This window comes from Pygoscelis adeliae, unplaced genomic scaffold (assembly GCF_000699105.1).
Source record: "Pygoscelis adeliae isolate BGI_AS28 unplaced genomic scaffold, ASM69910v1 Scaffold340, whole genome shotgun sequence".
Classification (NCBI taxonomy): Eukaryota; Metazoa; Chordata; class Aves; order Sphenisciformes; family Spheniscidae; genus Pygoscelis; species Pygoscelis adeliae.
In genome coordinates this window covers 232,434-250,071 of record NW_008823883.1, presented here as the reverse complement: position 1 = coordinate 250,071, position 17,638 = coordinate 232,434, and the positions used below count along the sequence as shown (strand labels likewise).

Sequence of the window (17,638 nt, the reverse complement as noted above, 5' to 3'; positions counted from 1 at the left end):
AGCAAGAAGGGGGAGGAGAAGCTGCCGAGATGTTTTAACGTGACAACTCCTCAACATGCTCTCCCGCTGAAAGTGTATAAAACGGATCATCTCTTTAGAAGAAGCAATTTGCTGATGTCCAGACCCTAACACCCAACTTTCATGAATGCAGGTGGTTAAATCTGTTTGAGGTTTGATTCTTCTGATAGAAGACGGAGTGAGTTTTATCCCCAGTGCAGGACGTGTTTGATGACAAGAAGTTATGGAACAGGACATCGGGGCTCAGCAAGCCCATCCCCATGTGGGTCATCTTTAAAGATTTCACCGAGATGGAAGAGAAAAGGGATCTGTCTATAAGCAGCAAAATCATGCAAGTCTTTCTCCCCTTCCTCTTGTCCACCCTTTGACCAGCTCACTTGCTTCACTGATTTACAACTTTAATGAACATCCCCCCCAGTTGCCCCCTGGGCAGCCCTTCATCGTGTTGAGAGGTCCATAACCATTCCCCCACAGCCCCTCTGCTCAGGTCCAGCCAGATCCTGCATACCTACAAGATCCTGTCCTTCCCTATCCAACGCCACGAGCATGTCCCGCCACCACCAGCTCTCTCTGAATCAAAGGGGAGAGGAAACTGGAAGCAGTTGTGATAGGATCATAAAAGGAATAAGATGGAGGTACAGCCAAGATATTGAAAATTTAGGATGGCTCAAAGCTTAGCCTTCCCCGTATCCCTCCCCATGCTACTATCGAGAGGAGAGGTTTTATATTAAGACTCCTTGCACTTCAAACAGCCCCCCTGGTAGCTGGGCATGGAGGAGCTTCTCAGCTTGATTGGATCTAATTCAGCATAACAACGTCATGGAGATTGGAGATGAGCGCTTTGAGCCAGGAAATCTGCTCCTGCCACAGCTGGTTGTCTCCAGGCATCAGCCCTGGGGCGATCTGAAAGAAAAATCATCTGCATTTGAAACCTCTTAGTCAGTCCCAAACTAAAAGCATGGGCCAAACAATCACGCATGAAGGAGCTGCTTAAGGTCTCACACAGTATCTGAAGGGCCTCCAGGAGAGGAGCAAACCTTCGCTGACCCACTGATGCAATGCTGAAGACCCACAGGTACGAGGCTGCCACCCAGAAAACTGATCTGGAAGAAACGCAGACCCAAATCATGGCCTCTCTTGATGCTAGCACACCTGGAGGGAAAGGGGAAGGCTGTCTGCAAAGTTGGGGTGCTTCCCTTCACAACCTCCAACACATCCAAAACCTCTCCCAGATCCCCTCTAGCCACGGCCAGTGGCTACCAGTTTTGGAGGGACAAGATCAAGGAGCAGTCTGGGCCTTCAGGATTTCCACAGCCAGAAGATGTTTAACAACCCTTGATGGACTTTTCATCCAGAGATTTGTCCACGTGCTTCTCCTCTGAGGCAGAAGTTGGAGCTCTGAAATGGCAGCAGGGAGCATAGAGCAGCTCCCGTCCCACCGCTAGCCCAACAGCAGTGAGGACCTTGGGGAGAAGGAGCACAACCGATCAGAACAGCAGGATGGAGAAGCAAAGAAATTATTCTTAAAGGATTTATACGCAGCTTAACAATTCACTGTGATTCTTACACTTGCTAGACTCAAGAAGCTTCCGTCATTAAGCACCTGCAAGCTTTTTGCTGTCACAGTCTCTTGACACTGCGGGAAGAGGAAAGTCACTGTCCTTTACCTCCACGCCATATGTGACGGGTGCTGTGGTGGACACCATGACCACCTGGGACAGAAGTCCAGGATGATCAGCAGGCTGGAACACCTCTCCTAGGAAGAAAGGCTGAGAGAGCTGTGGTTGGAGAAGCCTGGAGAAGAGGAGGCTCTGTGAGGACCTTACTGTGGTCTTTCAGTATAGAAAGGGGACTTATAAGAAAGATGGAGAGACTTTTTACCAGGGCCCGTAGTGACAGGACAAGGGACAACGGTTTTAAAACGAAAGATGGTAGGTTTAGATTTGACACGAGGAACAAATTTTTTACACTGAGGGTGGTGAGACACTGGACCAGGTTGCCCAGAGACGTGGTGGATGCCCCATCCCTGGAAACATTCAAGGTCGGGTTGGACGGGGCTCTGAGCAACCCGATCTATTGGGAGATGTCCCTGCTCATGACAGGGGGGTTGGACTAGATGATCTTTAAAGGTCCCTTCCAACCCAAACCATCCTATGATTCTATGAAACATGGAGGTGGAGTGTAATTACAGAGCTGGGAATCAGCCAGCAACTACCTGCAGGAACATGGATAGGTAGGTTCCTCAATGACTGCATGTGCTCAAGGAAAAGGCAAAGCTGGCTTGGGATCAACCTGGAACCAAAGGAGGGGGAAAAAAGACCCAGAAAGACCAACATCTGATGGCTGTTGGCTGTGAGACAAGAAAAATGCTGGTTTAGCCAGCAGGCAACAAAAAACAGCTGAGAACATGCAATATGAACAGCGTTGATCTTCACCTCTCTGTGATAACAGATTAAGGGGAACAAGGACCCCAGGCTGCCACTCTCCATCGTGAACCGAGCACTGGATAATTAAGAGAAAACCCCGAAGACATTTAACTGTTAGCTAACACAGCTCACATGGTTTTTCCAAAAGACCAGAATTGTGTTAAATTTAATGTATCAGACACACGAAACAAGTATATGGTGGGAACCTGTTAAACTTCCGCCAGAAAAGAAGAAAATAACCAACCTAACATGTCATGAGACCAGAGAAACGCAAACGAGAACAAGGCATCAGCTAAGAAAAAGTCCCCGCATTTGAATTTTCTACAGAAAAATCAAGCAGCTGCCACTGTGAAAACACCACACTACACCTGGGGGCGGAAAATTATTTTTCCCAAGGAAGCAGCACTTCCTCAGGCAGGGCATGCTAACCAGACCTACCCCTGCTAGCATGAGCGTTGCCGATATTTTACGTGGATAAGGTGCAAATCCAAGCCGTGGTGAAAGGCTGTTGGCCGAGCAACTCAGTAGGACCGAAAAGACGGATTTTAGGAGACCAACGGGCAGTTTCAGCCACGGGTCAACCACGAGCATCCCTGCTGTGACAGCAGGTCCCCTGGTCAAGCTTCATCGGCAGGGATGGGGTTGGTCGTGTCGGTCGGGGTCCCCGGGAACAATGGGTTGCCAGCAAACACCAGAGCACACAATCCCCGCTTCCCCATGATTTATTCCAGTACATCTCCCCGTCCGTTTTCACAGTAGCCTCATTGTTTAATCTCACTGTGTCTTCCCGCTTAACAGTTCCCACGGGGGAACAATTTACCCACAGGCTTCAAGGCAGCTGATGGAAACAATATGAAGATAGGTATTTAATGCGGCACGCTCGCTAATGTACACCATGGGGGAAAAGCTTATTTAATACAAAACAATTTTACAGATGCAGCAGTTAGAGGGGACCAGGCTGACTCGCTTGCCTTTGCTCTGACATGCTGCAAGGGCTGGAGGACGCCAGCACCAAAACCTACCCTAGCCGCGATTCTTACAAATACAGTCTATACCCCAATAAGTCGTGTTTTGTGCCTGTAAAGCAAATCTCAAGGCACCTGCTCCTTAGGGTTGTCTATGGATGTAAGGCAAGTGCTTGCCGTAATTCCCAGGTCCAAGGTCTCAGCCACGCAGAGATCTCAGCCCACGGTTAGCCATCAAATATTAGAACAGCAGCCCGACGTGCAATGCATGTTATCACCCTACGAGCTCCTTTGGGTCAACTATTATTTCCTATTATTCAATATTATTTGGGTGTTATTTCACGGGCCAAGCGTGGGCGCAGCAAGGCAGAGAAATTTCTCAGCTTGGCAGAGAAATCGCCTCTCGGACAAGCCAAGCATCTCTCCTCCAGGCTCGCTGGCCATGCAGCCTGCTCATGACCACGTCTCCTCCTGCTTCTCCCTAGCCTCGGGGGACATGCCACCACGGCTCTGCTCGCTGGTGCTACCTCATCCCTTGTGCCCATCAGCCTCACCCCATCCTCTCCTGGTGAACCCACGCCCCAAGCCAAGACGCAGGCACAAGGACCCGTATGGGAGGAGGGACGGGGAACCAGAGAGGAGCTTTTACCGTAGAGCAGCTCATTAAAACATCTTCGGAAAACCCTGGGGAGCACCTGCAAGAAGCCCCGTTTCTTCCTCTCTTCCCACTTCCCCCTTCGGGCTTCCTCCAGTGCAGGTGACCAGCCCAGAGGGACCAGCCTCACCCAGCGTGACCGTTTCATGGTGCCGGAGAAGGTCAGGCTCCAGACAAGGTGGCAGGGAGATTTCTATGGTGGGCATCACTTCGTGGCTTTAGCTAAGACACGTATGACGTTGTGTTTAGAGATGATTCAGGCAGCAGAGCTATTTGGAGCCGTATTTCACTGACTGCTTCACCAAGCTGAACTTGCAGGTTCCTCCACTCCCTTTAGGAAGCTGTAGGTCCACGTGAGTGCACACGGGTTGGAGAAACTTCCCAAACCACGACCGAGGAACTGGTGAGAATGCTGGAAATCAAGGTCCTGGCTCTGCTACCAGCTCCCTCCTGGAAACGATTAATACTGGGGATAACATTCCCTTAATGAAGAACGTGGTCACGCTCTTGTAGAGGAGCTGCCACCTCTCCCCAAGGGTGGAGGGACCTTTACCCTCTACAGTCTACGTTCCTGAAAAAGGGACTTGGGAATGCAAAATTAAAGCTTTCTCACTTATTCTAAGCTCCTGATGAAGCCAGAGCAGGCCGGTCCCAGCATCGTTTGTAAAAAGACCTTGTGCAGTAGGAGTTATGATGGTCAAAGGCTGATCAACTTGGCCTGAGCATCCTGGAAGATGTTCTAGAAAGTACGTAAGAGGAGACACTGCCAAGGACATGCCATAAATTATGGATAATAATGGACATTTTTTATGAAGGTCTGGTAAAAATCAGAAATTGTGCTTCTTCAGGGGAGCGCGGAGAGGAAAACACAACTGGGAGACGAGCCCAGTGTGCCAACCCCGGCACAAAAGAACCGAAACTCCCAATTACCAGCCATCCTCGTTTGAGTTTATCCTCTGAGGATGCTACGCCGGTGTCGCGCACCTTTGCCGACTGCGCCTTTTGCAGTTCAGACCTCAGGCAGACGACTCTCGACGTTCCTCGGACAGGGAAAGGCAGAACGAGAGAAGATTTACTCCCGTCCTAAATTATTCAAAAGAAAAGGGACTGCGCATCTTTAACAAGCCATCGTTTTATGAAGCAAGGTTAACATTTTTACTTGATTCAGTAGAATATTATAAACTCTCCGGGGTCCATTTGAGGACTTTCTACTTTGAGCAAAGGCATGGACTCAGCACTTTTTATATTATTTAGAGAATAAAATTAACCCTTAATGGCCCAAGCTGGTATTTCTCCTCCCCAGTTAAATATGGCCCGCTCAGCAATTTCTCCCCATATATAATTACAGGCTGCTATCCATCATCTGTAGGAGAATGCTTTTCTGACACTCTAAAAGTGACATGGTAAGCACTTTTACTAATAGAATAAATATTCTAAATATCTCTTTTATATTTTCATTTAAATTGGAATATTTTAAAAATAATTGTAGGGACCCTGCCTGCGTGGCTAGCGCTGTGCTGGAGGGAGGCGGCAGGATGCCTGTGTTTTCCTTTGGAGGAAATGTTTATCCTGCACGCAGTCCCCTCCACACGCTGCCACAAAAAGTAATTAGGCAAAGACTAATTTATTAGCGTTTCCCTCCACTTCTGCTGATGTCCTGCTTTCCTTAAAGCTCTCACTTTTGGCTTTTTTCCCCTTCCTTTTGCCTGTTTTTTGCTCCGCGGCGGTTTTTTCTCGGGAAAGGATGGCTTTGCCTTGCAGAAGGCACCGTCCGCTGTTGTGTTTGGGTTCTGGGACAGGCTGGTGGTTTAGCATTCTCCCTAAATTTCACTAGTTTAGGTGATGAAAGCTAATTCTCGTCAGGGAGAATTCACTAAGTTTCACTAATGAAAGCATTGGGGAGAAAATGCTTCGCACGATGACGCCACGGTGATGGGCGCTGAGCACCTATGGCTTCACTTGCTGGGTTGTACCTCTGCCAATGAGAGCTACAGGGATGGAGAAAAGGAGGAGAAGAGCCCTTTGGGGCTCCAGCCCAGAGCAGCACATGGATCCAAGCATCTGACTGCTCATCCCAGCAACTTCCCCAGTGAAAAGCAGCCAAAATCACGAGGGAGTTAGAAATCTCCAGGAGCAGCAAGTCTAAGCAAAGCCATGCTTAAGCACGCATTATCTATTAAATGCAATAAAATAATATCGTTCCATAGGCCTGCTGAGGCGTATTTGGGATGGTGCCTGCAATCTGGCAGACTCGAGGCAAACGAAATGATTGTTTCATTAGCGGTTCATTTTTTCAGCCGAAGAGCCGATTTAAAGCAGTGCTTGCAAAGTTCCTCTTGTGTTTTCAGCGTGGTACCTCGAGTCTCCAGCTCAAGGAGGCGGCTTTCACTGTCTCCTCCGGTTCGCTTGCTGTCGGCTCGTGGAAGCGGCTGAACCAAGCCAGGACATGGATGTGATGTTTTCTTCCATATCAAACGCACCCTAGAGATGACTAGCAAACTCCCCAGACAGAAGCAGACCGAGAGAAGAGGATGGCTCCCATCCTCCAGCTGGGTTCATAGAGATGGGCCAACATTGCACAGCAAATCATAGATTCACAGAATGGTTTGGGTTGGAAGGGACCTCTAAAGGTCATCTAGTCCAACCCCCCTGCCATGGGCAGGGACATCTTCAACTAGATCAGGTTGCTCAGAGCCCCGTCCAACCTGGCCTTGAATGTTTCCAGGGATGGGGCATCCACCACCTCTCTGGGCAACCTGTGCCAGTGTTTCACCACCCTCAGCATAAAAAAATTTCTTCCTTATATCTAGTCTAAATCTACCCTTTTTTAGTTTAAAACCATTACCCCTTGTCCTATCACTACAGGCCCTGCTAAAAAGTCTGTCCCCATCTTTCTTATAAGCCCCTTTTAGGTATTGAAAGGCCACAAGAAGTCTCCCTGGAGCCTTCTCTTCTCCAGGCTGAACAACCCCAACTCTCTCAGCCTGTCCTCACAGCAGAGCTGTTCCAGCCCTCAGACCATTTCCGTGTCCCTCCTCTGGACCCGCTCCAACAGGTCCATGTCTGTCTTGTGCTGGGGACCCCAGAGCTGGACGCAGTGCTCCAGGGGGGTCTCACCGAAGTGGAGTAGAGGGGGAGAATTACTTCCCTCGACCTGCTGGCCACAATGGTCGAAGGATGAGTAGAAATCCCACCGCATAACACACCCCAGAAGAGAAAAGCCTGGTAGCTCTCACCTTCTGCAGAAAAGCATCATCTCCATAACTCTCAGAGTCCACCTTTGCTTTATTCAAACCTGGTGGCAAATTGACAGGCTGCCCCTTCTGAACTACGACTGTTTGGGGACTCTGATGTGACAGCATTGCTGCTCTCACAAATTTGAGAAGATTTGGAGCAGCTGGAGAAACCAAGCAAAGACGGCCCGTATCTTTTTCATGGGACCCAAAAGAAAACCATGTGCTCTACTAACGAAAGAGTGGTTCACACTAAGAGGCAAAAATATTTTTAAATTAATGGAAAACAGCAAAGAGGAGTCAGATAGGATGGTTGCTTTGATTCCCAGGGGAACACCAGCACAGCCAACCCTCTCCCTTAGGCACGAAGCAAGGAAAGGTGAGATCCTGCAGCGTGGCTCCACGCCACTGAGGAACCGAGCTTACTGCTGCCTGCTTCTCCCGACGTTTACAAAGAAGCGGGGAGCCACGAGATGTCGGATAAACCTCAAAATTTCATTTTTTTGCATGTAGCAGCCCTAAAATTCCTTTGGAAACCAGCAAGTGGCAGCCGGCTCCAGACTCCGCTCCAGGAAAGCTGCTCTCTCTCAAGCTCTGCATGTTACATAGGGTGCCATAAGCTCATGGAAGAGGTTGCGAGTCTACCCAGGGTGCACATAAAGTCCATGTAGGACTTCTCTGCATTGATCTAAACCAGAGGGCTCCCAGGACCTGGAGGTGGGCTCCACGAAGCCCCAGGTACATAACCGGGCACAGCTTGAGGCTCAATTGCTGCAGGCTAGGTGAGGCAGGGCGGTCTTGCTGCTAAGACTGAGCTACAAGATCTAAGGCTCAAGTTTCAACCCGTCACGGAGCCAGCGTGCAAAATAAGCATTAATGTCTGTGGTTTCTCTATGTAAAACAGGGACTCATAAGCCTTTTCCTTCGCTTCTCATCTATTTAACTGAGCAGTTTTCAGGGCAGGTGCTATCAGCTCAGGCACGGGACTCTGGTAATGTGGACACCCCCGGGGAAGCTCCTCCTGGGGAAAGACCGGCACAACGTTTGCAAGCTGCAGCCTTTAATTTGTTTCCTTTTTTCTTCCTGCCTGTAAGGCAACCAAGCCACTTTGCCCGTAACCCTTTGGAAAGGCACAGGACTGCTGTTCATCACATCCAGGTGTTCAGCAGCTTCCAGCTCTAGGGCTCCCTTTGGTGCCGTAGCTCGCACGAAAAACAGCTTGTGGCTTCGGCAAAGGTGCATCCATCCCGGGACCCCAAGAGCCAGTCCCCTTTTTACCTTTTCTCCCATGGGGCAATAGCCTTTGAGGAAATCCTGGCATACTTCTGCCTTCCTGGACACGTAGACGTGGCTGTACGGGCAGTTGCTGTTGCTGCAGATCCCCTTCAAGAAGTAGGAGCACACCGGCATCTGCAAGGGCAGAGGATGAGAAACCCGTTAGAGCTCCCCCCGACTCGTGATTAGGAACCGTTCCAACACCCAGAACTGAAATAAAACCGTGACATGCGTAAAATAAATACACGCCTTTTGCCAGCCATTGATCCCAGAGGTATTTTTAACTCTTTTATTGGTCTCCTGCAACGCAGCTCCCTGATATTACGTGGTCCCAGTGTATATATGCACAGGGGGCGAACACGCTTGCCTTAGCATCCTTCAGGATGCTGGAGAGAGGGTGGAAAACATGAAACTGCCACCAGAAAGAAAACTGCCTCTGTACGGCACGGGGAAGGGATGGGGGGATCGTAATAAACTCTGCTATCACGGGAGCTTTGCTGGCACGGTGCACGTGGCAGGTTCATCTTCTGCCAACGCTCCCAACTAACCTTGAAGAGGAGAGAAGGGGCAGCTGCTCCCCGGGCTCCTCGCTTGCAAAAGGCACTAAGCCGAGCGCACCGTCACGTGGACAAGGACGGAGAACACCGTTCCCAAGGGGTGATGCAGCGGCTGTGATGGGAACAGCGGCGCAGGGCTTGTGCCCAGCCTGGCTGCCCTCTTCCATGGGGGGTTCTGGCCATCACAAGGGCCAAAACAGCATCCTGGGGGTGCCCCCCCTGTTTGGCTCTTCCATGGGTATGGAGGTGGCTGGAGGATGCACAGCATGTGGTTAGATAAAGGCTCCAGAAGGTGGGTCCTGGCAAAGGGGAAAACAAGCACTTGCACCTCTGCAAGCATTTTGCGGGGGGGGGGCTGCATCACGCGAAGGCATCCGCCTGGCAACCCCCCAAGGGCTGCGAGCGATGTGATGATGCCTGTCCTTGTGCGCTGGAGGAGGGATGCTCCAGGAGGGATGCCCCGGGAGGGAGGGAAAGGAGGAGGAGAGCCCCGCTCCCGCGCTCCACCGCTCCCGAGCTTTAGCAGTGCAACAGCCAACGGGGAAAAGCGAACGAGCAAGGATCCTCATCGTCCTCAAACCACAAACTTCACCTTCTGCCAGCTGTTATAATTAAAAACAAATTACCAGCCTGCTGCGATATTTCAGCATCCTTAACTCACCGGCTACCGCAGGCAACTTCCCGACCCGACTAGGCAGCTGCCGACGGGAACATGCGCTTCCCAAAGCCACCACGACCATCCAGCTCCTCCTGCTTAATCCCTTGCTGCTCGCCTATACGCCGGATTTCCTCACTGCTCAGCGCAGTATTGATCCCTCCGTTCACCGGCAGCATCTCAGTCCCGCCGGTTCGAGCATCCCCAAACTAATATTTACAATTCTGCAATAACCACGGCCGAGGCTATCTGGAAAAATCCCTTTCCCTGAAGGGCACATTAGGGTTTTAACTAAATTGGCTCACTTGAGGCAAAGAGAGAAATAGAGAGAAGGAGGGGGAAGCAGAGAGGAAAGAAAACAAAGGGTGCTTTAAAAGAGAAGAGTTTATTTTTAATTGTCTTTTAACTGCAGACATTAACATAAAGGACAGGGCTCTGGGGCTATCTTTTTTGGTGGTGGTGGTGTGACCGTAAATGATTCCCTTAATGTAGTTTTTGATATAGAGCCCAAATTAGCTCTAATAAAAAGGGATAATAAAGGCAGCTCTTCTACAAAAATAAACTCCTCCTAGCTGTCAAGCCTGAGCCATTATCAAGAGGAAGCAGCACTCTCATTTCAATTAACCTTGTTTGCACCCCACTACGTCCACACAAATAACAATAACATTAATTCAAGGCACTGGTGCGGTGCGTCCATATTAGACAGCTTTGACTATGTACACGCTTTGGAGCCAGCAGCTAATGAACCCGAAACTCAACGTGAATTTCCAAATTGCTCACAACAGAGTTTTGAAGCTCTATTAGGGAGAAAAATGCTGATTCTTTTCGAGTTCCTCAAGGGGAAAAGCTGTTGTAGCAGCAGCGGGCGGTTGCCCGAGTCCTAGCCTCTCGCTAACCTTCACTCACAAACCCATTCATTCAGATTTACCAGTTTCTCTCAATCACCGGCACGCACCGGTGGCTCTGCCCCGTCGCGGAGAAATTCCCTGTGCATCGCTTTGACGGATGCTCCTCAGCCGAGGGCTCTGCCCTGCATCCCCTGTGGAGCAAAATTCCCCAACCATCAGCTTTCCCTCTCCTCCAGGTTCCTTTTACCATTGCCAGAGGGATAGCTGGCTTTTTGAAAGCATCTGCAAAGCATCATGCCCATCTGGAGCAGCCCTCCACCCCAGAGAGCATCCTCACCTTGGAGCAAAGGTTTTGCTGCTTCGGATGGGGAAAAGCTCCCCGCTGCTGCAACAGCTGAACCCACGCAGCCTTCCCATATAAAACAGAGGGATTGTCCCCATTTTTCAGTGGGGAAACTGAGGCACGGGATCATCCCCAGGCTGAGCAATAGTTTTGTCCTCAAAGCAATAGCTAAGCCCCCCCAAGCTCTTGGTTCTTCACCTCCTGGGCCGGACACTGGGCCCCATCGGCGGTGACTTCCCACCGAGGTGAGATACATGACAACAATAACCTGAAGCTCCTCCGATGAGGAGTTTGTGGGGTTCCCCTCCGCCCCATAACCAAAAAGTGAAATCGAGAGTCAACTAACGGGGCATCAGCAAAACTGGGAACCCCCAAACCCCAGCCAACACCACATCATCATTAACCACACAAAGAATATCATTCATCGCTTTAAACCCCCAACTCAAATAGCCGAAAACAAGCCGCCCCCTCAATCCCTCATCCGAGGAGCAGGTGGGATCTGGTCCAAATAACCTACAAGCAGGGGGAACCCGCCGCCTTCCTCTGCCGAGCGACTTCACCTGCCTTTCTCTGCCGCTGATAAATGAGGCTAACGCCCCGTTTGCCAGTAATCACCCGGGTTAACAGTGAGCTACAGGAGTTGAAAAGCAAAGTCGCCTCTCGCTTTGGGCAGCAGCATCCCCGCAGCTATAAATCACCCTGAAATAGGCTTGAACTCCGCAGAGGAGGTTGTTTCTCTTCCAGCCCGCGCTGACGACAAGGTGGCAAGCAGAGACCTCTGAACCGCCCCTGGGGCGCCTAATCCTGCAAAAAATAATCTTCCTTTCCCACGGAGAATGACGTGCATGGCCAGAAACACGTGCTCCGCAAGTATGTGTTTCTAAGGCACGTAAGAGAGCTGGTACCTGCCTGCTTCGTTTGTGGGCTTGTTAATTTAATGACTCAGCTTGGGTTTAGATGATGCTTCGGTAGCGGTGAACTGCTAAGGAAGAAGGTGAGACGGGCAGAGGCCACCCGCGCCCCGTGGGACCCCTTCCCAGGGATTCTGTCCCCAAAATGCCATCAGCAAACCAGTTCTTCTGCAAGAGACTTCAGTATGGCCAGTCCTTTTTAATTCAGTTTTGTTACCATGATGATATTACCATTATTCTTCCCCGATTCCTAACTGGCGAGGTGCTGCTAAGGGGGAAAGGTTGAGTTTTCCACGCCACGCTGCAGCCATCATTCTCCATCTATCCACCCAAAACAGAGCCCAGAAGCCAAAAGTTTGAAGTCCTCTTTGAGGCACCGAGACACACTGGTGTTTCTGGAGGGGAAACTGAGGCCACATCTCCACCAGCAAATTAAACTTTCCAGCTGAGGAATACTCCTGGGTACCGAGACCAGCTGGCACAAACCCATCCGCATCCAGACATCGCATCCTTTGGTGGACACGGCTGCGGCCAAACCGCCGACCACAACGGCTCCTGGGCCATCTCCAACTCCCAAGTCTCACCCAGGTTCTTGCCCTGGGACCAAAACCAAGCTCTAGCACCTGCTGAAATACCATGTAACTCGCCGGTACAGATGTAAGCCAATGATCCCGTGCAGTCTGGATGAGTATCAGTCCTTCGGCTCAGAGGCACAGGCAGTGGGTTGCGTGATGACGTGAGCACTTGCACATCACTTACTCGGGTGAAAAAAAGTCGCTGGCCCCATGTCCTCTCCAAATCTGCATTAATTATAACAATTCTGGATACACCAACAACCAGTCCCTTTGCAAAACTTTGTTCTTTCTTGGCTTCTTTATTTCTGAAGTCTAACTATATGTTATAGGAAGAAAAAAAACCCAAACCAGCCCTTTTTCCTTCTATCAATTCTCATCCCCATCCCTCTTTTGACATGCCACAAGTCAGGGAGTACAGCTGTCCCCAGCCTATCTTCTCTATTTTATATACTCGTGATTAAGTGACTCTGAAGAGAGATACATGTAAAAAACATATGGTGCTTTGTGCCTCATTCAGAACGACTCAGCTCACCGCCAGGATAACTTATGAGCTCCCCACTGACAGCGAACGTGCCTTAGGCAAACGGAGGGAAAGGGAGGCAAGAAAACTGCATGCCCAAAGGCAAATGCTGTTGGAAAAGGTCCTATCCCAGATGCTGATGCGACCCGACGCCCCATGGGTTAAATCCTTTACAGGTCAGTAATTGCACTGTAATTACCTACATGATGCTGTGGATGGGGAATGGAGGATGGTGATGCTCGAAGGGAGTGGGAAGAAGAAGGTGCTGTAAGGACAATTCACAGGGCATGGGCTAAATAACCAAAGCTTGAGTAATTAAAAGCAGCGCTTCAAGATCCAGCACGGCTCAGGCGAGCTCCGGTCCCTGCCGTGCCCCAGGCACAGCTGCGAAAGCTTTGACAAAGCTGCTTTCGACAAATGACATGCCAGAAATACAGCCAAGGGGGGCTGCAGAATCATCAAGCAACATGATGAAGGACTGAGCCTTATGGGCTAATCCAGGAAAACCGGTCGTCGTTTGCATCCCGCTTTCTGGCATCTCCATCCTGACAGCGGAGCCTTGACACCAGAGCTGATCACAAACCACAAACCGCAGCGACACCGCTCTGGTTGGCGTTTCAATACCCCGGTGGGATTAACCTTACTGCTGTTGTCTGGGTGATCCTCAGTCCGTAGCAGAGAAATGATCCTCCAAATCCATCCAACAAAGCTGAAACGTAAATACGTGCTTGAAGCACATCCCAGCTCAGCGAAGGACCCGCAGCTACACTTAAACTTCAGCACTGACTTCACCTCGGCTTCAACGCTTGAGGTCTCCAAAGCTACGTCTGACCGGAGATCCTAGCCACTGAATGGAGGTTAATCTGCTAAATTGTCAACTGATAATCACTAAAAGAAAACCTAATTATTTTTCCACGTCACTCTGTGTATATAAAACCATGGAGCCCCAAATAGAATCATAGAATCATAGAATCACAGAATCATAGAATCATTTAGGTTGGAAAAGACCCTTAAGATCACCGAGCCCAACCGTTAACCTAACACTGCCAAGTCCACCACAAAACCATGTCCCTAAGCGCCATATCTACATGTCTTTTAAATACCTCCAGGGATGGTAACTCAACCACTTCCCTGGGCAGCCTGTTCCAATGCTTGACAACCCTTTTGGTGAAGAAATTTTTCCTAATATCCAATCTAAACCTCCCCTGGTGCAACTTGAGGCCATTTCCTCTCTCCCTTCATGAGCCTGAACAGCTTGGCAAGCAAACTACAAACGAACTCTGTTGGAAGCACTCAATGAGGTAGACTTCCCTACAACCACCAGCGTAGGTCCACTCGCTTGTAGAGCCACACTGCGCTCGTTGGGAAGCCATACGGACCTTGTCTTTGGACACCTTGTGGGAAAACGAACAGGTCCCGTCCGTCTTCTTGCACGTGCCACGGAGAAACCTGTAAATATACCAGAAGGAGAGGGTTGAGCACGAGGTGGGTTGCAAAACACACGGTTTTAAACACTGAACATCTACCTTGCCCCGTTGCCCCGAGGTTGTGAATACACACGACTGCTGCCGAGCTCGCTGTTAAATCCCATTTCACGCCCTAAATCGGTACAGGTCTTTCCTCTTAGAAGAGTATGCTTCCTGCTAGATTTTGCTCTTTCATTTTATTTGGCTGCTTATTAGTAGGCAGAGCAAGGCCTGTACCATGAGGTTCAGAGATGATGCTTCCAGAAGGAGAAAGGTCCTTCCTAGAGCCCTGATTACACCAGATGCCGGATGAAGCACCAGGAGGACCTCCAGGTGTGAATGGCCAACAACCAGGAGGATCAGAGACAGGCACACAACAGAAACCAAGATCCCAAAGCACGTGAGGATGTTTGGACTCAGAAGTTTTCCTAGGAGGTACCAATGTGACAGCAGATTAATAAAATAGACATGTTATCATGGGAAGAGCGCTGGTCCAAACTCCCCAAAAGCAGACTCCAGGGGTACGTGATGTGAGCTGCAAAACCTTGCAGGGAGGTTCTGGAGCACAGAATATGCCCCCAGCTTTATTTATAAAATCTGGGTAAATTTAGAGCTGAGCATGGAGATATTAATTAAAAATAAAATCAAATTCAGATTGGTTTGAACAAAGTATAAATGGGAACATATAGATGTGAGAACCAGCTGGTTCAACTACGTTTGCAGATGATTGCGATCAAAGCATAGCTACATGCACCTCCTCAGAACGCCCAGATCTGGAAAATAAAGGACACCCTAAAACAACAGCAGACTGAGAAAATTAAGAGACGATAACAGAAAGCTAAAGAACAAGACTGGAGCTAGAAGGCACCAGGGTAAGGAAACACAAGACCGGGAGTAAATCAGCGTTGTCCTCTAGTGATTCATGGAAACAGGGCAGGATGGAGACCCAAAAGACCTCAAGGACCAGCAATTCCTAAAGTACGCAAGGAGCACAGCCCAAAACCAGACTTGGTCGCCAACATAAGAAGAACCAAGGATTCAAAGTGAGGGCTCAGTAGCGGCATCCCTTCTCCTCTGTGTCACCAGAAGTAATCCTGACAAGATACCTTGGACACATGTGCCTCAGTGCTCATGACGTTGTGTTATGGGAGAATGAGTGAGAGTGAGTGAAATCAGTTAAAAAAGAAAAAATCACTTTTCCCTCCTATACAGTTTCCCACTGAGCTTTGTGCAACCTCCAAATGATTTCTAGCACAGCAGCAATTTTACAGCGAAATTACTCAAGGAGTTCATCAGTGGAGCTGGCTTTTCTACACTTTTAAAACGACTAATAATATAGTTTAATCAACTGTTGGGCAGGTATAATGAGCTGGCAACATGAATCAGTTCTCCTGTAATAAAAGACCAAATCTCGTAGCTGCATGGCGTCACAGGCTGCAGGATTCAAACCTGTTGCATGGATCCAACTGGATCTGAGAAATGCTGCTAGAAGAAATCACCCGGTGCATGGTCAGGGCAGGCTCTCAAGTCACTCAGCTCAGATCTGCACCACTCCGACATCTGCACCAGGTATTACCCAGGACCCACAAAATTAGATGGACCCACATTCAAATCGGATGGATTCTTTGGGGACGGGCGAAATGTTTTAGCTCTAAATTCCACCCAGCAAACCCTGATGGCATCTTCAACCTGACAGCGGTAAGTAAATGACCAAGGACTATTATTCTGATTATATTTAAGAAATGTTGATTTGATCTTATTACTAATTCTTAAAACACTGCTCTGATTTTTTTAATGTTTTTAGAGCTTCTGTACTACAATATGGAAGGTTACTTAGTAGATGTAAATGTCCTGGTGATGATATCTACCTCCAAAATGTGAAATAAATATTTCTGTAATCCCTACAGCCTGTGCAGAACAACCAAAACCTGTGTGTTTAACTTGGAGGCTGGTTGTGCGATGTTTTATTAGCATTAATAGGTGTAAAATGCTGTGTAAATTTAGAGAAAAATTACCAGAAGACATTAAATAGACCATGATTCTCCAGTCTGGGAAGTTTGGACAGAGAGGGGCAGATTATATAGTTATAAATGGTGCCTAGAAGGTGATCAGGGAATGATTATTCCATCCTTCTCATGAACCACGAGTGAGGAGGCGCCCAGTGCAATACTCGAGCAGCCAGTTGAGGAAGCCCTTTTCATGCAGTCCATAATTCAGTTGTGCAACCCATTGCCATAAATACCATGTGTTAAAGAAAGGACTAAATAAATTCACACAAAAAAAGAACTGCTGGCTATTACAGGATGATGTGGCAACCTCTGGCAGTTGAAAACCAAACGCTACCAGGCTGCAGGGCTTCACTGCCAGAAGCTGAGAGGTCCCAGCCAGGAGAAAGAGCCTTTCTCTTTGTGCCTTGTCTTGTCCTCCTCCTGTAGGTACCTGCCAGCCCAACAGCGTTGGGCAGATCCTGGGCCTGACCCAGAATAGCTGTTCTCATGGTCTTACATCTCCATTATTGGGTTGTTCCCCTGGGGAATATCACATGAGCAAGCACCAAAGCCGACCAATGGCCCGGTCTACTGTGATGGGCCAAAGCATGCGGTTGCTGTGTCCATCCATACCTGGTGCAGATGGCCACTTTCTCCGGATCATGGATGTAGGGGCAACTCTCCCCGCGATTACACTTGCCGAAGCGGTTGTAGTACATACAGTATTCTTTCTTCTTTTTCTTCTGCTTGGCTTGACGAATGATGGCCAAACTTCGCTGAACAGCACGGCTAAACAGAGAAAGACAGACAGGGTCAGGTAACATCTCCAACTTCAACACAATGATGTAGAGGAGACAGGTCAACAGCACCTGAAATCACAGAGGAGCCCAAGTTTCACTTTGATGAGAGAGTGAGATATTTGGGAAGTTCGTGCTGGGCCATAAGCTCTTAGGTCTTTTTTATCTTTGTCCAGCTCCACCCTGAATCTTTAAAAATCTGCAAGATGAGGCCAATCTCCCTGGAAACATCTGCATTTGGTACGTGATAACCCCATGCAGCAGGACAGATTGTGGCCAACTGCCTAGAAAGCACCTCTGCAGAAGAAGACCTGGGGACCCTGGGGAACAACAAGGCACCCAGGAGTCAGCCAGGTGCCCTTCCGGGGATGATGCCAACCACATCCTGGGCTGTATGAGCAGGAAT

At 49.2% G+C, this 17,638-nt stretch overlaps 1 protein-coding gene across 1 annotated transcript in view; it reads right to left on the bottom strand.

The window, feature by feature from the left end:
• ZC3H3 (zinc finger CCCH-type containing 3) overlaps window positions 1–17,638 on the bottom strand; it is a 204,501-nt gene that overhangs the window by 26,174 nt on the left and 160,689 nt on the right. The window contains 3 exon segments of the mRNA XM_009334823.1: window positions 8,576–8,707; window positions 14,361–14,430; window positions 17,069–17,224. Coding sequence (XP_009333098.1) covers window positions 8,576–8,707; window positions 14,361–14,430; window positions 17,069–17,224 — 358 coding nt within the window.